We start from the raw sequence: 23,390 nt of genomic DNA, 5'->3' as shown, positions 1-23,390 counted from the left end.
ATAAAATAAAACACATGTGGGCAGAGAGAGAGAGAGCGGGAGATGACAGTGTTATAAGATGCATGTACGCATAGCCCAGTTCACTCTTCGGTGTTGGGACCATCCTGGACACAGTGGGAGTTTCCCATCACCCCTGGCATCTAACCACTCGACACCAGTAACACCCAGCTGTAACAACCAGAGATGACTCCAGATGTGGCTTAGTGTTCTTCTGGGGACCACAATCACTTCTGACTGAGAATCACAGACCTAGAAGCTACCTGAAGAAAGACTTAGTAATTTGAGATTCTGCTGTTGGGGCGGGAAGATCCCCTGCAGGAAGAAATGGCAAGCCACTCCAGTATTCTTGCCTGGGAAATCCCATGGACAGAGGAGCCTGGCAGGCTATAGTTCATGGGGTCATGAAGAGTCGGACATAACTTGAGTGTGCACACACACATATATGGAAAAGAAGACCGTTGGCAATTTACAAAGAGTCCTAGCTCTGTGCCAGGCTTGGAATAGAGGATTGGATGGAAGACCTGACTCTATGCTGGCTCTTTGCTTGCTGTCTCAGGTTGTAAGCAATGCCTGGGACAGAGAAAAGAGAAATGAAGGGGGCCAGGGGCAGCTGGAAGGAGAGCAGGTTAGAGATGATAGTTCTGCTGAGTTCATGGCACGTACTGTTCGTCTTCAACTTCCCAGGCTCACTGCTGCGGCTGCCTGCCTGGTTGATGGCCTTGACAATGAAGATGTACTTGGTGCCGCTCTGCAGCCCATGGACCGTGTAGTGGTTCTGCTTGATGTTGGGCACGATCATCCAGCTATCGGCCGAGTTGCACAGACCTGCAAAGCCAAGCAGCTGTGGTGAGTTCTTTGGAGCAAGCGTGGGGCAAATCTGTATATTAACGTTGTGGAATTTTCAGTTATTGGGATAAGCAATGAAAAGCTTTGTGACTTCTTTAGGTGCCCACCAATCAACTTGAGTGCTCAGTATCTGCCTACAATAAGGACAGCAACCTATATTTATTACTATATATTCTCACCATGTGCTCTAAGTGGAAAGACCAACTAAGATGACTGTTTTGCAAATTCTGTTCCACGTGGATGGGAGCAGTAGTATCTTAAGTGCCGTGCCTGGTCATGTGTTACTAGGTGCTGTGGGATGGAAAGAAAGCAAGTGACCACACATCCCTCCCCCTGACTTGCATCATGATGACTGTTCAGTCTTGGATCCCATCAATTTTGAGACTCACAGAGGGTAAGAACAGACCCAGATCAGGTATGAGACATTGGCCTCACTAATGGAGATGTAGGAGGTTCTATTTTTTTGCTTCTTCTTCTCCACCCCACCCAGGATCTGTATCTAAGTGACTCTGTGGCTACTCCTTCTAAAGAGATGGGATATGTTGTCTTTTACCTCGTGGCTTTGGATTTGGCTATGTGACCTGCTCTGGCCAAGAGAACAAGGCTGCAGTGACAATACACCAGTGGCAAGAGGAGACATCACAAGCCCTTGAGAGTCTGTGGCCCTCTTGGGCCTCTACCATGGGGAGAACATTCTGGATAGTCTGCTCATCCCAGTGGGAGCAGAGACACAAGGACCAGCTCAATGGCCCAGCCAGTTCAGGACTGAGACCAGCAGAGACTGGCCAACACCAGCCCAACTTTGGACAGGAGAGCTAAGAAAACGATTATGGGGCTTGTCTGTGGCCCAGTACTAGTGTGGTTGTAATTGATTCAGGACATGTGTTCCTACAAGAACCCTGGAGCCATGTGGCACCCAAAGGCAACTCAGGGCCCAGTGGCGCTCTGACAAAAGCATCACCAGGGGCTGTGACCAGCTGCATCCCCCAGTATGGCTCGTTCCAGAGCAGAGCAGGGCCAGTGCTCTGGCTGCATGCTGCAGGATGTGGTTTGAGGAGCAGTTTGCGGATTTACGATGCTGGGAAGAACATGAGGAAAAAGGACGCTGTTTTGTTGTGCAGCTGTGGCTGATGCTGAAAACATCTCTTTGGTACTAGGCCCGACTCTCGTCTCTCCCCTCTCCACCCATCAATCTCCACTCTAATCAAACCTTTGCCCAGCCCCCTGGTGACTGGGCTGTCATGGCTGTTTCCTGACTCTGGTGAATTTCCTTCACTAATTCTCAGAAGGCCGAGCCCTTCCACTTCCTGAGGGGCTTCTCAACTTGCCACCCCTCCTTCCCTTTCAGGGGATTTGCAAGTCAAAGGGTTAGTTCTTTTGATCTTGAGGCAACTTACACCTTAACCATACTTCATCTTACCTCTTTGAGTTTCTAATGAAATGTACAAAGAAATCACAAATGCATATCCATACCAACCCACAAGTATCAGCATAGCAGTTCAAGATGTTCACACCCCAACAGCTGTCTCTGAATCCTACTAAATACCATCTCCAAGTTTTCAGTTCGGCATTGTTCATGAATCTCACCGAAGAACTTAAAAATTATGAAAAATTATGTTAATTATGAAAATTCACACCCTAAGATATGCATCTGGGGTACACAGTATTTTCAGCCACACTTCAATGAGTCTTTAAATAAATAAACATACATGTTCACATATATGAGAAACCTTGTGAATTATTTCTCACTCTTTTCATTTCCAGATCTCACAGAATTGCCATAAAGCAAGGAAGTAATGTGAGGCTCAGACAAGAGGATGAGGGTGGTGTGTCGGTGTTTGGATATGTACTAGAATAACTAAGGCCCCATTCACCCCTCACCCCCAGCATCCCCCTCATTCTCATACCACTTCTCACCTGTATAAGGCCCAGGTACACATCCACACATAGCTTAATAACATGGGACTCTCCCACTTACATATCTCTCTTGATTCTTTTTCATTTTCCCTGAACATAGAGGTAACTATCTCAACACTTCAGGCAAGTGTCACAACCAAACAGCAGATGTTGATCCAACCAAAGAAGGGTCATTTTGAATTCTGAACTCTGGGCCCTAAGAAGCCTTTAACTCACCTTTGGATTCTGAGCTCTGGGTCCTAAAAAGCCAATAACTCACTTTAGATACTTAATAATACTACTACAATACTAATAAAACAACAGACAGAAAACAAACTTAAAGTTATCAAAGGGGAATGGTGAGGAACAAATCAGGAAGTTGGGATTAACTCAGACATACACACACACTACTACATATAAAATAGGTAATCAACAAGGACGTATTATAGAGCACAGGGAACTCTACTCAATAGTTTACAATAACGTGTAAGGGAAAAGAATCTGAAAAAAATATGTAGAGCTGAATCACTGTGCTGTTCACCTGAAACTAACACAAACTGCAGATCAACTATACTTCAATAAAAATTAAAAAATGAAAGAATGAGCTTTTCTGTTCTAGGATAACCCACTCATATTCCTGGACCTTTGTCAATAGCAGTCTGGCATGCAAGCGAACAATTAACAGCATTCACTAGAATCAAATGAGAATCCTATCATTGTCAGTGCATTTACACTTTTCCTGTTTAATTGCATATGTCACAGCAAAATGACTATTGTGGTCAAAGAAAGCAAATGTAAAAATGTTTCAATAAACTTTACATCACTGTATAACCCCGATGCCGGGGTTTCATGTGGTGGGGGAATGCTTTCAGCAACATTGTAAAGCAGATGTCTGAAATTGCGGCAAACTGCAACTTGGCTTACAGTCCGAAGTCTTAACCTAAAACAAAAAGATTGAATGCTTCAGAAACCCTTTCCAAACTAAAAAGGGACCCTGACCATCCTGATTATTTTGAAGAGGTCACTAATTTTTTCTGTGAATATTAAAAGAACAAAATGTTTATAGAGTAGTAAAATGTGATTGGATAACTTTACCCTGGGACAGTCTGCTTTCATGAATGCTAACTCTTAAAATTTAGGCTTACCTCCATCGCCAAGGTCATAATTGAGAAGTTGATTATAAATGCCAAGAAAGCGATGTCGACCGTTCTCTGGTGGGGCCTGGAGTAAGTGGGCTGCCTCAAGCGCACCATTCTTGCATTGCTGGTGTTGGTCAAGTGCCAGCACCACTTAACTTCTTGCATACGGCGCCAAGCACCAGACTTCTCTGCCTCGATGCCCCGCTGTGTCGGGACTGATGACCAGGTTTTATTCATCACTTTATGAAACACCCGCATAACTATCCCAACTAAAACGTGTACTTCTCTCTAAAGGCATTTGCAATCATCTTTGATGGGATGCCAACACTCACCTTCTCCAATTCAGCCTGAAGTAGTAAACAACAGTGGAACTTGGAAGATAATTAGTTCATATGGCAACAGTCTAGTTAGGTGATTTTGTACTTTTTTTTCTCTCATTCACAATGGGTCAGAAGCAGCTCCCTACATGATGGTGCTCATTACAAGATCCTAGTTATGTTTGGGATTTCAGAGCCTTGTAGAGCAACTGTCTGTCATCTTACAGTAAAACATTATGTATAAAACATTATGCAACAATGGACACCCTTTAGAGACTGCATACCAGCTTCTAACACCCTTTGTCTCTTCAACCAGATTGGAAAGAAGTGAATGCTCTCTTCCTTCTTCTGAATACAAATGGTATATGACTAAAAACCTCATGAATATTTTCAAAATGACTAAAATAAATTAAATACAGATAACTACTTTGCCATGAAAGCCTGAAGACATGGATCCTCTGACTTTTGCCAATAATAAAAATAGGCTGCTGGGAAAAGGTTCCAATTGAAGATTTTCAATGATGCATTAAAAATCATTTTGGAAAAAACATGGAAACATTGTAAAATTAAATACATATCTATGTCTCAACAAGCAATTCGTTAACATCTACAGTCATAAGCCTGTTCATAAAAACGAAAAATAAAAAATTAACATTGTCATTAATTTTGCATTTGAGTGTATGAATTTAATTAGGGATAGTCTTTTTATAAGATTAAAAAGCTCCAGAGATAGTATCTAATTCTGCTTCACTAAAGTCAGTTGAGGGCAATTAACTAGAATTTATTGTGACAAGTGAAAGAAGCATGACTTAGGACAGTAAAAGTCTGCCTCGTGGTACATGGAGCTACAGCCAGCTTTGGAGCATTCTTTCTCCTAATTTTCCATAGAGTTTTATACTCTTAGATCTTATCATTCAGTAGAACATCTGCAAAGGATAGTCTTTTCAACTGGCAGGAGAGATGAACAAACAACATTCAGTGAAGGCCTTTCATGTGAAGACTGTGTTAAATGCTATTTTGTAGATCAGGGGTCCCCAACGCTTGGGCCATGGACTGGTACTGGTCCATGGCCTGTTAGAAACTGGGCAACACAGCAGGAGGTGAGCAGGTTGGCTTCCACGAAAACGGTCCCTGGTGCCAAAAAGGTTGGGGACTGCTGATGTAGATGATCCTGGCAAATTGCATGAGTGGCCTTTACCATGTGACAAAAGATGTAATGACAGTGAGTCTAGTCTATATTTTTGTAGGAACAGTAACCTTGAATAACAGAATAGGAAAGACTAGAGATCTCTTCAAGAAAATTAGAGATACCAAGGGAACATTTCATGAAAAGATGGGCTCGATAAAGGACAGAAATGGTATGGACCTAACAGAAGCAGAAGATATTAAGAAGAGGTGGCAGGAATACACAGAAGAACTGTACAAAAAAGATCTTCACGACCAAGATATTCACGATGGTGTGATCACTCACCTAGAGCCAGACATCCTGGAATGTGAAGTCAAGGGGGCCTTAGAAAGCATCACTACGAACAAAGCTAGTGGAGGTGATGGAATTCCAGTGGAGCTATTTCAAATCCTTAAAAAATGATGCTGTGAAAGTGCTGCACTCAATATGCCAGCAAATTTGGAAAACTCAGCAGTGGCCACAGGACTGGAAAAGGTCTGTTTTCATTCCAATCCCAAAGAAAGGCAATGCCAAAGAATGCTCAAACTACCACACAATTGCACTCATCTCACACGCTAGTAAAGTAATGCTCAAAATTCTCCAAGCCAGGCTTCAGCAATACGTGAACCGTGAACTTCTTGATGTTCCAGCTGGTTTTAGAAAAGGCAGAAGAACCAGAGATCAAATGGCCAACATCTGCTGGATCATGGAAAAAGCAAGAGAGTTCCAGAAAAACATCTATTTCTGCTTTATTGACTATGCCAAAGCCTTTGACTGTGTGGATCACAATAAACTGTGGAAAATTCTGAAAGAGATGGGAATACCAGACCACCTGACCTGCCTCTTGAGAAACCTATATGCAGGTCAGGAAGGAACAGTTAGAACTGGACATGGCACAACAGACTGGTTCCAAATAGGAAAAGGAGTACGTCAAGGCTGTATATTGTCACCCTGCTTATTTAACTTCTATGCAGAGTACATCATGAGAAATGCTAGGCTGGAGGAAGCACAAGCTGGAATCAAGATTGCCGGGAGAAATATCAATAACCTCAGATATGCAGATGATACCACCCTTATGGCAGCAAGTGAAGAGGAACTAAAGAGCCTCTTGATGAAAGTGAAAGAGGAGAGTGAAAAAGTTGGCTTAAAGCTCAACATTCAGAAAACGAAGGTCATGGCATCTGGTCCCATCACTTCATGGGAAATAGATGGGGAAACGGTAGAAACAGTGTCAGACTTTATTTTTTTGGGCTCCAAAATCACTGCAGATGGTGACTGCAGCCATGAAATTAAAAGATGCTTACTCCTTGGAAGAAAAGTTATGATCAACCTAGATAGCATATTGAAAAGCAGAGACATTACTTTGCCAACAAAGGTCTGTCTAGTCAAGGCTATTGTTTTTCTAGTGGTCATGTATGGATGTGAGAGTTGGACTGTGAAGAAAGCTGAGCGCCAAAGAACTGATGCTTTTGAACTGCGGTGTTGGAGAAGACTCTTGAGAGTCCCTTGGACTGCAAGGGAGATCCAACCAGTCCATTCTAAAGGAGATCGGTCCTGGGTGTTCTTTTGGAAGGAATGATGCTGAAGCTGAAACTCCAATACTTTGGCCAAATGATGCGAAGAGTTGACTCATTCGAAAAGACTCTGATGCTGGGAGGGATTGGGGGTGGGAGGAAAAGGGGACGACAGAAGATGAGATGGCTGGATGGCATCACTGACTCGATGGACATGAGTTTGAGTGAACTCTGGGAGATGGTGATGGACAGGGAGGCCTGGCGTGCTGCGATTCATGGAGTCGCAAAGAGTCGGACACAACTGAGTGACTGAACTGAACTGAACTGAACACTGGCAAACACAGGGCTAAGACCTTTACTTTTAGTATTTCAAAGATGTGAAGCTAAAACATTACCTCTTCTTACAGATGAAGAAATAGATTCAGAAGATGTTCAATACTTTGTCCCAAATGATAGTGCTAGTGAGGTGAGAACCAAAGCTGGGATTCAAGTCCAAGTCTCCTTCAATCATAACAACTGTGCATAACAGTTTAGAAAAGAATAATCTATGGCCTAAAAACACATGAAACTATGCTCAACATCACTCGTTATTAGAGTAATACAAATCAAAACTACAGTGAGGTATCACCTCACACTGGTCAGAATGCCCATCATCAAAAAGTCTACAAATAACAAATGCTGCAGAGGATGTGGAGAAAAGGGAACCCTCCTACAATGTTGGCGGGAATGAAAATTGGTACAACCACTATGAAGAACTTTATAAAGGTTCCTTAAGAAACTAAATATAGATCTATCATATGATCCAGCAATCCCCACTCCTGGGCACATATCTGGAGAAAACCATAATTTGAAAAGATACATGCATCTCAATGTTCATGGTGGCACTGTTTACAGTAGTGAAGACATGGAGGCAACCTGAATGTCCATCGACAGATAAATGCACAGTGAAGATGTGGTAAAGATATATGGTGGAATATTACTCAGCCATTAAAAATGAAATAATGCCATTTGCAGCAACATGGCTGGACCTGGAGATGATCGTACTAAGTGAAGTACGTCAGACAGAGATAAGTATCATATGGTATCACTTATTCATGGAATCTAAAAAAACCAGCATAAATGAACTTATTTATAAAACAGAAAAACACTTTGAAAACAAATTTGTGGCTACCCATGGGGAGAGGTCAGGGGAGGGATAAATTAGGAGTTTGGGATTAGCATATTTCCACTACTATATATATAATAGATAATCAACAAAGACCTACTGTGTAACACAGGGAACTAAACTCATTATTCTCTAATAATCTATATGGGACAAGAAACTGTTAAGGATAGATATGGGTACGTATATAACTGAATCACTTTCCTGTACACCTGAAATTAACACAACATTGTAAATCAACTATAATACAAACATTAAAATAAAAAATAAAGTGATATAGACCCAAGGTTGATAACAACAAAAAAATGATGAAATAACACTCAAAAAGTAAATAATACTAAATGTTTGATATAATGACTAAACCATATAATTCCACCAGAACATGCTGTTAACCCCATAAACTCCCATATATTTTTCCCCAATGGTGCTACTCCCCTCCCATCACAGAGGTAACCATCATCCTAACTTTTATGGTTTTTAGACCATGTGTACATCTCTAAACAAAATAGTTTAACTTATACATGTATAGATACTCATAGTGCATTGATACTTTTATCTCCTGATTCTTTAACAATATGTTTGTAAGATTCGTCCATATGGTTTGCTAGAGATCAATAATTTTCAACGCTATTTGGCCTATTATTTTTACTAGTATTGTACAAGTGAGTGCTACCATCTTCTTAGTCAGGAAAGACAAGCCAATAAATACTCTGTACTCTCTCCTTTTTCTTCCCTTGATATTTAAATTCAGGAATGCAATCGATCCGAAAACAGTCACCCAATAGAGAAATCAATAGGGCGTGTGATACTCACTCACAACATTGGCTTGTCCAGTGAAGATGGTGTACTGGAGCTCATAGGAAACCACACTGAATTCGTCATCAGAGGTCCAGTGAACGGTTATGGTGTCATAGGAAGCCGTGCAGAGCTCTTCTCTAATTGTGGGAGGGTTGGGAGCTGTGGGAAACAAGAAGGTCATCAGCAGAGAAGCAGACACGTGTGGGATCCCTTTCAGAGGAGTTGCCCTGATAGTCATAGCAGGCCTTTTAAAATCTATCCATCAGAACTATTATCGTAGAGACAGTGATCCCAATCCAAAGAACATTTCGTTGGCTGGTTATCACTGTGATTTTTCCCAGGTGGTGTGACTGCAGCCAGCCAGTGTTTTTTCTCTGTGCGTCATGAAAGCATGTCTATAAGGGTAAGTAAACAAGACTCTCTTATTCATGGAAGAAAACATCTTAAACAAAAAGTAACCAAGATGAACTTTTGTCATTTCACCCCCATTTTGAGGATGCAAACTTTTTCAGTGAAGAGCTAGATGGTCAATATTTTAGGCTTTCTGGGTCATATGGTCTCTGCTGTTGCTGTTCAGTTGCTAAATTGTGTCTGACTCTTTGCGACCCCATGGACTCATGCCAGGCCTCCCTGTCCCTCACTGTCTCCCGGAGTTTGCCCAAATTCATGTCTGTTGAGCTGGTGATGCTATCCAAGCATTTCATCTTCTGCTGCTCTGGTCTCTGCTGCAACTACTCAATTCTGCCTTTGTAAAGAAAGCAGCCAGAGACCATTTGTCCACTGATAGTCATGGCCAGGTTCTAGTAGAACTTTATTAACAAAAATAGGTGAAGACCAGATTTGGCATGGGAGCCAAACTTAGCCAACTTCTGAGCTCCAACATGCCACAGACTTTTATATGCAGCCACTCATCTGGAAAAATGCTGATGTTTGTTAACCCTTAACAAATCAGCCAAATAATTCTTCAAAAATGTTCTTTTGATAGATGTGTTGATGCCTTATGAAAATTTGTTTAATGGGGTTCTATTTTCCTCTCATTTTTCAGTTTATAGGTGATATTTCAAATTAAGAAGATGATTACCAATCAGTCATATTTAAGAAGTACATTCTCTTTCCCCAAGAAAACCAGGATTCCTTGGCATTTGATTAAGTTTATCATTGGGCGAGGCTGCTGTTTTATGTCTTGAACACATTCTGCAGCAGAGAAGTCTAAATCCTACCCAAATGATGATTTTTCAGTTGACTTCTACTGGATTGATTTCAATAACTGGTTTTATGAGATGAGTTTGTGAGCAAGAAAAAGGCTAGGCACTGAGTGCTTTGCATGGGCAATAATATTTTAGAGCAGGGGCTGGCAAACTATGGCTATGGGCCAAATCTGGCCCACTGCCTGTTTTTGTAAATAAAGTTTTATTGGAACACGGCCAGGCTCATTCCTTTACGTATTGTCTCTGGCTGCCTTTGTGCAATAGCAGAGTTGAATAGTTGTGACCATATGTCCTGTAGAGCCTAAAATATTTACTGTCTGGCCCTTTACAGTCAAAGTTTGCCAAGCCCTGGTTTAAAGAATCGATTCAGGCCTGTGTTTCCATTCTTCTGTACACCACAACCTAACTGCAAAAGAAGAAATAATCTGCACCCAACAGATGAGCCATGTTTGCTTACACTGTTTAGAGAATTCTTTACTGCTTGAAACTTTGGTTAGGATGGATGACTCCTAAAGAAACCTGAGGAGGGGGGAAAGTTTATGAAAATGGCAAAATTTTAAATTTTGATTGTTTTAGAAGTCTTCACTTTGCCACCTGAAGATACATCCAGGACAACTATTATATGAAGTCAACTAACTTTTTTTTTTTTCTTGAAGTCAACTAACTTTTATGTCTGCAGCATAAAGTCAGTTAACCCAGCTTAGTCCATTGGTTATTGAATTCCACGAACACTGTGGAGCGCTTACATGCAGCAGGCACTGCATTAAGGTGTGCAGTAGGAAATACTACACAGCCATTAAAAAGAATGAAATAATGCCATGTGCCACAGATTTAAGAGATTATCATAGTAAGTGCCATACAAAAAGATACCATGATATCATTTATATGTGGAATCTAAAATATGACACAAATGAAACAATCTGTGAAACAAACAGGTTCACAGACATAGAGAACAGACTTGTGGTTGCCAAGGGGTGGGAGAGGGACAGAGTGGGAGTTTGGGATTAGCAGATGTAAACTATTACTTTTATTTTTTTTTAATAATTCTATTTTATTTATCTTTTTAAGCCTTTCCTACATTTTAAAAATTTATTAATTAATTTCTTTGGAGGCTAATTACTTTACAATATTGTAGTGGTTTTTGCCATACTTAACATGAATCCGCCACGGGTGTACACGTGTGCCCCATCCTGAACCCCTCTCCCACCTCCCTCCCCATCCCATCCCTCTGGGTCATCCCAGTTCACCAGCCCCGAGCACCCTGTCTCATGCATCAAACCTGGACTGGCGATCTGATTCACATATGATAATATACATGTCTCAATGCCATTCTCCTTTTAGAGTGTATAAACAACAAGGTCCTACTGTAGAGCACAGGGAAATATACTCAATATCCCGTGATAAACCATAATGGAAAAGGATTTTAAAAAGAGTGGATATACGTGTGCGTAGAACTGGGTCACTTTGCAGTACACCTGAAACTAATGCAACATTGTCAATCAATTATACTTCAACAAAATACAATTTTTAAAAAAGATAACTTGAAAAAAAAGTTGTTCACTAAGATCAAAGGACTCTACAGAGCCCTTTTAAAGCGTTCTTTCTGGAATATGACTTGATATATCTGTCTCCCAAAGTATCCACGTGCAAGATGCAGTGCCATGTGCTGTGACTTGGATGATGAGATGACCTTCCACGGGGGAGGCCCAGCTGCATCATAAAACATGCCTGTTACTGTCTGTGTGGTCCCTGTTAGTGTGGGATCACCCTGCATGCATCACTGGAGAAGTATTTATTCTCCCATCATCTAAATAGTTCCTGGAATTATTTCTCTGTCAACTACTGTAGAAAGATTTGGTTCTTTTCTGTGCTGCTATATATGATTAAATATAAAGAAAAGTGTTGGAAATAGGCAGGTAGCTGGGAGACACATGGCTGTAGCTGTAATCAGAGAGGAAATGTCACCTCTCTGGCTTATTCACTTGACATACCATTTAGAGGCATGTCAGGGGCAAAAAAAAAAAAGTCTTGTTTTCCAAGTCAGGCAGGCTAACCCTGTTTTGATTATAAAGCCAATGGCTTTGTCCTAAAAAGTCAATATCCAATTTACTGTAAATGAGAACAGCAGCGGGTTGCCAATTTCAATATTCACGCAATTGGTCCCATAACTATTATTTTCTTGCTTCTATCATAAATAGGACACAAGCAATGGTGGGCTAATACTTCACAAACACTTCGTTTCCTGCTTACAAATGTCTAATAAACTATTTGGACTTGGCAATATCAGCCAAGCATTGTATGTTATGGCCAGGATCGATGTTATGTCTAGAAATGGTCCAAATTTGTATTGGAGGTTGACAGCTAAGAAGGCAAAATAACAGGTACCCCATATGGTCTCTCGTTTGGCATAAACAGTCATTGGGATGATATATGGTGTACACATTACAAGTCAGTGCAAACTAAGGTCACAATTTCCCCTGCAGTCAGTACCTTGGCATTCACACACAGATGAGAATGGGCATACGTTTCCTGAAATGCTATTAAACAACTATTCGGAAAGGGGGAGGACACACTCTTATCAATAAGACACTGATTTTGTGCAGAACTGGCCACGTGCCCAGCCAAACATTTTGCAGTCGTCTTTGCCCTTGGGCATGACCTTGCAACATGGATCTGGCCCATAAAGACAGAAGTGGAAATTTCCTGGATGGGTCTTTTTTACTTTTTTAAAAAAGATTTACGTATTATTTTGGCTCTACTGGGTCTTCATTCCTGCACATGGGCTTTCTCTAGTTGCAGTGAGCAGGGGCTATTCTCTATTTGCAGAGCACAGGCTTCTCATAGCAGTAGCTTCTCTTGTTGCAGAACATGGGCGCTAGGGCTCATGGGCTTCCGTAGTTGAGGCACACGGACTTAATTGCCATGTGGCATGTGGGATTCTACAGAAGCAGGGATCGAACCCATGTCCTCTGCACTGGCAGGCAATCCTTAACCCCTGGACCACCAGGGAAACCCTGGATTGCTCTGTCTGCTGAACAAGGTTTTGCTTTTCCTAAATAAAGACAAGACAGGCGGGTCATGGTGGAGAGGTCTGACAGAATGTGGTCCACTGGAGAAGGGAATGGCAAACCACTTCAGTATTCTTGCCTTGAGAACCCCATGAACAGTATGAAAAGGCAAAATGATAGGATACTGAAAGGGGAGCTCCCCAGGTCAGTAGGTGTCCAATATGCTACAGGAGATCAGTGGAAAAATAACTCCAGAAAGAATGAAGGGATGGAGCCAAAGCAAAAACAATACCCAGTTGTGGATGTGACTGGTGATAGAAGCAAGGTCCAATGCTGTAAAGAGCAATATTGCATAGAAACCTGGAATGTTAGGTCCATGAATCAAGGCAAATTGGAAATGATCACACAGGAGATGGCAAGAGTGAACGTCAACATTCTAGGAATCAGTGAACTAAAATGGACTGGAATGGGTGAATGTAACTCAGACCATTGTATCTACTACTGTGGGCAGGAATCCCTTAGAAGAAATGGAGTAGCCATCATGGTCAACAAAAGAGTCCGAAATGCAGTACTTGGATGCAGTCTCAAAAACGACAGAATGATCTCTGTTTGTTTCCAAGGCAAACCATTCAATATCACGCTAATCCAAGTCTATGCCCCAACCAGTAACGCTGAAGAAGCTGAAGTTGAACAGTTCTATGAAGACCTACAAGACCTTTTAGAACTAACACCCAAAAAAGATGTCTTTTTCATTATAGGGGACAGGAATGCAAAAGTAGGAACTCAAGAAAAACCTAGAGTAACAGGCAAATTTGGCCTTGGAATATGGAATGAAGCAGGGCAAAGAGTAATAGAATTTTACCAAGAGAATGCACTGGTCATAACAAACACCCTCTTCCAACAACACAAGAGAAGACTCTACACATGGACATCACCAGATGGTCAACACCGAAATCAGATTGATTATATTCTTTGCAGCCAAAGATGGAGAAGCTCTATACAGTTAACAAAAACAAGACCGGGAGCTGAGTGTGGCTCAGATCATGAGCTCCTTATTGCCAAATTTAGACTTAAATTGAAGAAAGTAGGGAAAACCACTAGACCATTCAGGTATGACCTAAATAAAATTCCTTATGATTATACAGTGGAAGTGAGAAATAGATTTAAGGCACTAGATCTGATAGAGTGCTTGATGAAATATGGACGGAGGTACGTGACATTGTACAGGAGACAGGGATCAAGACCGTCCCCATGGAAAAGAATTGCAAAACAGCAAAATGGCTGTCTGGGGAGGCCTTACAAATAGCTGTGAAAAGAAGAGAAGTGAAAAACAAAGGAGAAAAGGAAAGATACAACCATCTGAATGCAGAGTTCCAGAAAATAGCAAGAAGAGATAAGAAAGCCTTCCTCAGCGATCAATGCAAAGAAATAGAGGAAAACAACAGAATGGGAAAGATTAGAGACCTCTTCAAGAAAATTAGAGATACCAAGGTAATATTTCATGCAAAGATGGGCTTGATAAAGGACAGAAATGGTATGGACCTAACAGAAGCAGAAGATATTAAGAAGAGGTGGCAAGAATACACAGAACAACCATACAAAAAAGATCTTCACGACCCAGATAATCACGATGGTGTGATCACTCACCTAGAGCCAGACATCCTGGAATGTGAAGTCAAGGGGGCCTTAGAAAGCATCACTATGAACAAAGCTAGTGGAGGTGATGGAATTCCAGTGGAGCTATTTCAAATCCTGGAAGATGATGCTGTGAAAGTGCTGCACTCAACATGCCAGCAAATTTGGAAAACTCAGCAGTGGCCACAGGACTGGAAAAGGTCCGTTTTCCTTCCAATCCCAAAGAAAGGCAATGCTGAAGAATGCTCAAACTACCGCACAATTGCACTCATCTCACACGCTAGTAAAGTAATGCTCAAAATTCTCCAAGCCAGGCTTCAGCAATACGTGAACCGTGAACTTCCAGATGTTCAAGCTGCTTTTAGAAAAGGCAGAGGAAACAGAGATCAAATGGCCAACATCCGCTGAATCATGGAAAAAGCAAGAAAATTTCAGAAAAACATCTATTTCTGCTTTATTGACTATGCCAAAGCCTTTGTGTGGATCACAATAAACTGTGGAAAATTCTGAAAGAGATGGGAATACCAGACCACCTGATCTGCCTCTTGAGAAACCTGTATGCAGGTCAGGAAGCAACAGTTAGAACTGGACATGGCACAACAGACTGGTTCCAAATAGGGAAAGGAGTACATCAAGGTTGTATATTGTCACCCTGCTTATTTAACTTATATGCTGAGTACATCATGAGAAACGCTGGGCTGGATGAAGCACAAGCTGGAATCAAGATTGCTGGGAGAAATATCAATAACCTCAGATATGCAGATGACACCACCCTTATGGCAGAAAGTGAAGAGGAACTAAAAAGCCTCTTGATGAAAGTGAAAGAGGAGAGTGAAAAAGTTGTCTTAAAGCTCAACTTTCAGAAAATGAAGATCATGGCATCTGGTCCCATCACTTCATGGGAAATAGATGGGGAAACAGTGGAAACAGTGTCAGAGTTTATTTTGGGGGGCTCCAAAATGACTACAGATGGTGACTGCAGCCATGAAATTAAAAGATGCTTACTCCTTGGAAGGAAAGTTATGACCAACCTAGATAGCATATTGAAAAGCAGAGACATTACTTTGCCAACAAAGGGCCGTCTAGTCAAGGCTATGGTTTTTCCAGTGGTCACGTATGGATGCGAGAGTTGGACTGTGAAGAAAGCTGAGCGCCAAAGAATTGATGCTTTTGAACTGTGGTGTTGGAGAAGACTCTTGAGAGTCCCTTGGATTGCAAGGAGATCCAACCAGTCCATTCTGAAGGAGATCAGCCCTGGGATTTCTTTGGAAGGAATGATACTAAAGCTGAAAGTCCAGTACTTTGGCCACCTCATGTGAAGAGTTGACTCATTGGAAAAGACTCTGATACTGGGAAGGATTGGTGGTAGGAGGAAAAGGGGATGACAGAGGATGAGATGGCTGGATGGCATCACTGACTCGAGTTTGAGTGAACTCTGGGAGATGGTGATGGACAGGGAGGCCTGGCATGCTGCTATTCATGGGGTTGCAAAGAGTCAGACACGACTGAGCGACTGAACTGAACTGAACTGAAGTGAAATAAAGACAAACCTGGTAGACAAAGCTTTTGGTCATCATTTCCCCTCTTATCCTTTTCTTTTTGTCTGTAACTTGGGCATAATGCTTGGAGGTGGAATCATAATGGAATCATGTGGCAAGATGAGGATAGCAAAGCAGAAAAAGAGAGCCTGGTGTCTGAGGTCATTACAGAACTGCTGTCCAGCCATTAGTGGCACACCTCTGCTATCCTGTTTTCTGTGATAAGAATCCTCTCTGAGGGGTTCAGTCATTGCTCACTGGATTTTCTCTTGTTGCAAACACACCTGTTCCCACATGATACAAGAATAAAGGAGACTTTTATTTAATAGGATGCTATCATATAAAGCATTTCAGTGCCAGAAAGGCTGACCTGAATGGTCCGGTACAGTAGTCATGAGCTCCATGTGGTCTTGACATTGCAATTAAATTTTAATTAAAGCAAACTACAAGTAAAAACTCAGTTCAGTTCAGTCGCTCAGTCGTGTCTGACTCTTTGCGACCCCATGAACCCTAGCACGCCAGGCCTCCCTGTCCATCACCAACTCCTGAAGTTTACCCAAACTCATGTCCAGTAAAAACTCAGAACATGTCAAATTTTCAATAACCCTATGTGGCTAGTATGTACTTGACTGGACAGTGCGGATGGAGACTGTTCTTACCATCTTAGAAAGTTCTATGGAATAGTGTTAGTTTAGATAAATCTCAGAGCTATATCCATGAATAGCTGAAATCCAGTTTGATTCCTTACTGGACATGCTTTCTGAGTCAATTTCTTCCTTTCTTCCTAGAAATTATATGGTTTGAAAGAACTTCCTACAATAAGATGTTTCTGGAGTGACTTGCCTCCCTTGCAAATGCACAAGGCTAAAAATAACACCTTGGGTCCAGGTAAGGAAAAAACTGGTCTTCTGGGTATAGCACCCTTGAATATACAAGTGTGCTTTCTAACCACAGACTAGAAAAATACACATTACCCAATGCTCCCTCTCTCCTACTTCCCTTTTCCCAGCTGCGTGTGTGCGCACTCACGTTCTCTCGCTCACACACACACACACACACACATACATGATGAGAGTGGAAATGCTGATGTTGTGCTCAGTTAAGGATGTGGTCTCTTGAAGGTGGTAGATTCTAAGTTCAGTGCCCACCTGGATTCGCTCTGTACACAGAGCTTCTCTGAAGTCACAGGTATCGCAGCCTTGGACAACACAGATAAAGCTGTCTACTCAGTCCACATTCTATCATGTCTGTTCTTGCCTTAGTTGTTGTTTAATTGCTCAGTCGTGTCCAACTCTTTTGTGACCCCATGGACTGTAGCCCACCAGGCTCCTCTGTCCATGGGATTCTCCAGGCAAAAATACTGGAGCGGGTTGCCATTTCCTTCTCCAGGGGACCATCCCAACACAGGGATCAAACCCGAATCTCCTGCATTGGCAGGTGGTATCTTTACACTGAGCTACCTGGGAAGCCCAGGGGTTGACAGCAAAGAAAAATTTGGGAGCATGGTTAGGAATAGGAGTAGCCTGAGGTTTTATTGTATTATGGCTCATTTTGTTTTTTAAGCTTGACCCCAAAGAAAAAGCCTGTCAGAAACCACAGAACTGAAACATGGCACCAGGAATCCTACTGTGATCTGGGGGACATTTGCTATGGTGACCTTCACCAAGATGAAATCCAGGCTTTTAGTAGAAAGAATGGAGGTCTTTGGAGTGTGTACAAACCTGAGGTAAATCCCAGTTCTGCCTCTCCCTAGCTGTCTGACCTCCAGCAAGATGCATGACCTCTACTGTTTGCAAAATGAGGATTATAATACCTGACCTCAATTCGATGTTGTGAAGGTTAAACACCAAGAGCTGGAGCAGGGTAGATACCCCATCAGAATTAGCTGCCACGTTTTTCTCTACCAAGGTACTGTGAGAGCCATCTGCCTTTTGGACACGAAATGGAAAACAGCCACGCTAACCCTGTACTGGCTGACAAGAGGTATCATGTGTGGTACCCACACTCGGAGAAAAATGGTGCTAAGTGTGCTTTTAGTGGCCTAGATTGTCTTTTTGCTTCTGTCCCCAATTGAATCTTGGGCTGTATTATTTTGCTTAGAAAAAAAAAAGGAATGTCAAACATTTTTTACAGGAATATTAGACTCATTCCTCACCAGAAGTCCACACCTCTGGTTTTAGGAAACTCATCTAGTGGCAAAGTTTTCTATCACTGAATATACCCGGTATTAAAGAAAACACCAAAGACAATACCTGTAAGGTAATCCAGACATTCTAGCAATTTCTTCTCTCGGGAAAAATCTAAGGCGAAGGTGTCAAATGTGTCATTGAGGTTGATTTCAGGAATGAGGACCTGGGATGATGCTGTTGCCATGGAGACTCTGTAATTGAAAGAAAACAACTTTTTAGAAATGTCAAGCCAGCTTTTACCATCATTGCACAGGAATGAAAAAAAAAAAGGAAAAGAAATATCATTAAAAAATAGTGTTATTGATGTAAGCTATTGATATAGGATGGATAAATGACAGGGTCCTACTGTATAGCACAGGGAATTGTAGAACATTCAATACTGTGTGATAAACCATAATGGAAGAGAATATTAAAAAATATATATGTGTATAACTGAGTCACTTTGCCGTATAGCAGAAATAAATACAACATTGTAAATCTGCTATACTTCAATTAAAAATAATTTTTTTTTAGTGTCAAAAACCCCCACAAAAACCAGTACCATTTTTGTATGTGAGCCTTAAAAAGAATCTCGGAATGGCACAAGCAGCAACACATGCAAATGAGCACAAGTTTCAAGCGAAGGCAGAGGACGTGGGAAAACAGCGGAATGGCTTCCTCCCTTCCTGTTTACTATCGGAAAAAAATTCCCCGTGGAGGCGAAAGAATATTCATATTTCACAGCGCTGTGTATGTAACTGCCTGCCCCCCGCACATCTAACCCAAGCGAGAAGCACACGGCCCCAGGCATTTCTTCACACATCTGTCTGGGAAACTGTTTGTTCCTTTCAGACCCGACCCTTCTCCACTTCAAAGAGGGATCTCCCAAATTTCAAGCTGCATAAAAGGCAAAGTGAAGATTAAAAAAGAATGTTCCCAGATATTGGATTAGTTTAATCAATGACTAGCCTCTCTCTAAAATAAACATTAAAAAAGGAGTTTTGGTCTGGCTTGTTTTCATTCTCCCTGTCCTCATTTTCTTGTACCATATTCCCAGCAGATGCCATAGAAAATATGTATGTGCTTTCTCACACATTTCCCTGATGGATTCACTGTTTCTCTTCTTCATTAGGGTTGCTAGTTAGACTTCTCATGTATACTCTATAAAGCAAGCTATTGGTATGTATCAATCTCCTGCAATGGACTGTCATGTTGATTGGAAAAGTTGTTATCAAGAGCAGACCATTTTGACTCGTTAAAGAATGCAAGTGGTCCTTCTAAGAACAAGAAAATTATGGGATGATGTAAACCACTTCTGAGCGCATCAAACTATGTTAGACTCGTAATCTTGTTGATTCTGGTATTTCAGGACATTAAACAAAACGAAACAACCTTTACCTAGTTACTTATTTTCTAATTAAGGGCACTTACGCTCATGTATACAAGGCCATAAAGCTAGCTGGCAGCAGCCAGTAAGAAAATTCTAGGTTTGTACTCTTCCATTTCATCTGGAAAAATTTCAGCCAGGTTACTCTATGAGGTAGATCTCTTCTTGCATCTCTTAATGGCTTTTAAAGTTTTGGATTTTATAAGGAAATATATCTTTATAAAAATTACATCTGTGGGCATGTCTGTACAATGGAATATTATTCAGTCATAAAAGGGAATGAAATACTGATAGATGCTATGACGTGGAAAAAACCTTAAAAGTATTATGCTAAGTGAAAGAAGCCAGAGACAAAAGGCCACATCTTGTATGATGCAGTTACATGAAATGTCCATAGTAGACAACTCTGTTGAGACAGAAAGTAAACAGGTGGTTGACAGGGGTTGGGGGCAAGGGGACAGTGGGGAGTGATTACATAATGGGTGTGGGGTTTTCTTTTGGGGTGAGGAAAATCATTTGGAACTTCATAGAGGCAGGAATTGTACAATGTTGTGAATGTACTGAATGCTAATGAACTGTTCACTTTAAAATGGTTAATTTTATGTTATGCAAAATTTACCTTGATTAAAAAAAAGTCAGTCCTGTGAAATGCTCAGAATCCTTAGAAATAAAGTTTCTATAATTGTACTGGCACATATTCAGTGCTACAGGAGGAGGGAAGTAGAGAGGACAATCAACAGTGTCATAACTGGAATGATACTGAGGTCCACAGATGAAAGTTTGAAGAGGCCTAAACCTTGGAAAGAAAAGTTTCAAGTGTTCGAACGAAGATGGAGAATCTAAATTCAGCACTCTAGCTTTTCACCAAGAAACAGTGAATAGCAGAGTTGTGTGATTTTATTAGCTAATTATTGTACCCAAGAGAACTGGACTAATTATTATGACAAGTGCTAATTCAGACTCATGGAAAAGGAATGGTTGCTAGGCAATTTTCACACATGGTCAAACTGAACTTAAGAAATGCTTTCCTTACGACCTATTATCACAAAACTCCTTCAAACTCAGATCTTAGGATTAGTCAACAACTATTCAATGAATATTGAGTAAGCCCTCCATTTATGTCATTTACTAAAGAACCCAAAATATTTGCATCCATGCAGAAAAAGTCAAAGAAATGCTACAGCGCCATTTGAACTCCTCAAATAAAAATTTCAAAGTGAAACCCCAGTTATTTCTGTTTTATGATGTCCAACAGGGAGAAGTGTGCTGAGCTATTATGAAACAAGCACTGAACTTCCTATTGCGCTTCTCTGCTCTTCCCATGTGGCACAGACCTTGTGCGCACCAAGTTAGAGGATCTCAAACGCTCTGAACAGATAATCTCGAGCTGGTACTTCCCCTGTCCTATGGCACCAGCTTCTGTTCACGTTCATCCAAAATAGATTTCATTGCCAAGTTTCTCCTGGTTCTGTTGTCCAGAAACAATCAACTAAACCATGCTTTAGTCAGGGACGTTGTTGACAATGCCTGCCATCCTTTTTAAAAAATAATTCTGTTTATTTTTTGGCTGTGCTGGGTCTTTGTTGCTATGTGGGCTTTTCTCTAGCTGTGGCGAGCAGCAGCTACTCTCTGTTGCAGTGCACAGGCTTCTCACTGCAGTGGCTTCTCTTGTTGGGGATCATAGGCTGTAGGGCGGAGCATGCGCTGTAGGGCGGAGCATGGGCTATAGGGCCTGTGGGCTTCAGTAATTGCAGTTCCCAGGCTCTAGGCACAGACTGAGTAGTTGTGGACCACAGCTTTAGTTGCCCTGTGGCCTGTTCCCAGACCAGGGATCGAACTTGTGTCTCCTTCATTGGCAGGCAGATTCTTTACCACTGAGCCACCAGGGAATCCCAACACATGCCATCTTGATGGTGGGGACTTGGTAGAGTGGAAACGAAAAGAATGAAAGTTCCTAAGCTTCAGGGGCAAAGACTGACAAAAAGACTCTTGGGAGATGACTGCAGCATTTAACACCTACACATTATTATTATTATTTTTTGATGGAAGGAAAGATATTTATGTTTGGCTATAATTTCAAATTCTTATCTGGAGTGACAGGGGAGTGGAGATCTGCCAAAGTCAACATTATAGGCCATGTTTATTCCCCAAATCCTTGTTGCCCATCTTTTGGCCTTTCAGATAAATTGCCCAAATCCCCCAGGGCCCTCAGACTATCCTACTTTCTCAGTTCTGTGCTTTTAGTCATGTCTGTGTGTGTGTGGCGGGGGGGTGGTGCGGGGGGGAATATGTGTGCACATGCTTATAGGTATGTGTGTGTCAAGCTCTTACCATACGGGAGGAGATAAGGGTATTGCATCCTACCTTGATGTCTCATGGGGTGGGTTGCACATTACTTCCTCTTCCTATTTTTTTAAATTAATTTATTTGGCTGCACTGAGTCTTAGTTGCAGCATGTGGGATCTTTAAGTTGTGACATGTGGGTTCTAGTTCCCTGACCAGGGATTGAACCTGGGCCCCCTGCATTGAGAACACAGAGTCTTAGCGACTGGGCCATCAAGGAAGTCCCTACCTCCTCTTTGTATTTTGACTCTGATGCCCCTAATCTCCATGACACTCAGTTGCTAGCAGCCACTTGGGGCCAGTGTTGTGGAAGGAATACATGTCTAGAGCTACAGTGCTTACAACATTTCCGCCAGTCAATGCCAGGGGAAGATTCTCTACCCTGCTCCCTTAATATTGCCCACATTCCTGACCTCTGACAATGGAATTGAAATGGGTCCCTCTCAGGTCGGTGGGCTATGATGCACATCACCATGGGAAAACCTGGTGAGGTCTCATAGTAACAAAATGTGGCTTGCTTTTGTCAACTCAGGATTTCCCAAATGCATTTGACTCTGAAGCCTTGTTTTCACACCAATTAACACCCAATAGAACACATTTCAAAAATCACTCATCAGATGCACTCTGATTCTTATGATGAAATGACATCTTTCTGGTAGATGACTGGCATTCTCTGCATTGTATTCTGGGGAAGTTGGTTGGATCCTTGAATTGCCTATGGCGGTGTGGGACAAAGACTTCATCTGAAAGAATCTAAGTCCCTCCTAGGGACCGAAGTCAGCCTGGCTCCTCTGTCCATGGGATTCTCCAGGCAAGAATAATGGAGTGGGTTGCCATTCCCTTCTCAAGGGGATCTTCCCGACCCAGGGATCGAACCCACAGTGCCTGCGTCTCCTGCATTGCAGGCATATTTTTTACCTCTGAGCCACCAGGGAAGCCCCTTGATACAGATAATTTGCTGCTAAATGCCTATTATTTCACACCTAATTTTGGCACCTATTTTGTGTATTTTCATTTTTTTCATGTTATGTCATTATGTTATTCAAGATAGCTTTTAAAGTCATTGTATGACCTTTTATTGCAATGTAAACTAACTCAACAGTTCTCTTTTTCCTTTTTCTGGGAGATACATACCCCTTGATGAAGAGATTCCATAGTGAAAAATACTGTCAGCTGTTGAGTAATCACGGCTATTGGCCTGTGAAGTGCTTTACTGGGCTTTTGCTCCTTGCTGGTTTACTGGGTGCTGGTGGAACAGGAGTATTT

The 23,390-nt window shown here is 41.7% G+C and overlaps 1 protein-coding gene across 3 annotated transcripts in view; it reads right to left on the bottom strand.

Moving 5' to 3' along the window:
* The window catches only part of MID1 (midline 1), a 149,416-nt gene that overhangs the window by 13,888 nt on the left and 112,138 nt on the right, over positions 1 to 23,390 (bottom strand). For all 3 annotated transcript variants that reach the window (XM_005228472.5, XM_005228478.5, NM_001192822.1), the window contains 3 exons: positions 18,479 to 18,606; positions 8,853 to 8,996; positions 664 to 825 (listed from right to left, as the gene is read on the bottom strand). In XM_005228472.5, the coding sequence (XP_005228529.1) occupies positions 664 to 825; positions 8,853 to 8,996; positions 18,479 to 18,606 (434 nt within the window). The remainder of the gene's footprint in view (positions 1 to 663; positions 826 to 8,852; positions 8,997 to 18,478; positions 18,607 to 23,390) is intronic.

This window comes from Bos taurus, chromosome X (assembly GCF_002263795.3).
Source record: "Bos taurus isolate L1 Dominette 01449 registration number 42190680 breed Hereford chromosome X, ARS-UCD2.0, whole genome shotgun sequence".
Classification (NCBI taxonomy): domain Eukaryota; kingdom Metazoa; phylum Chordata; class Mammalia; order Artiodactyla; family Bovidae; genus Bos; species Bos taurus.
Note: the sequence above shows the minus strand (reverse complement) of the source record. Positions and strands in the feature narration are given on the sequence as shown.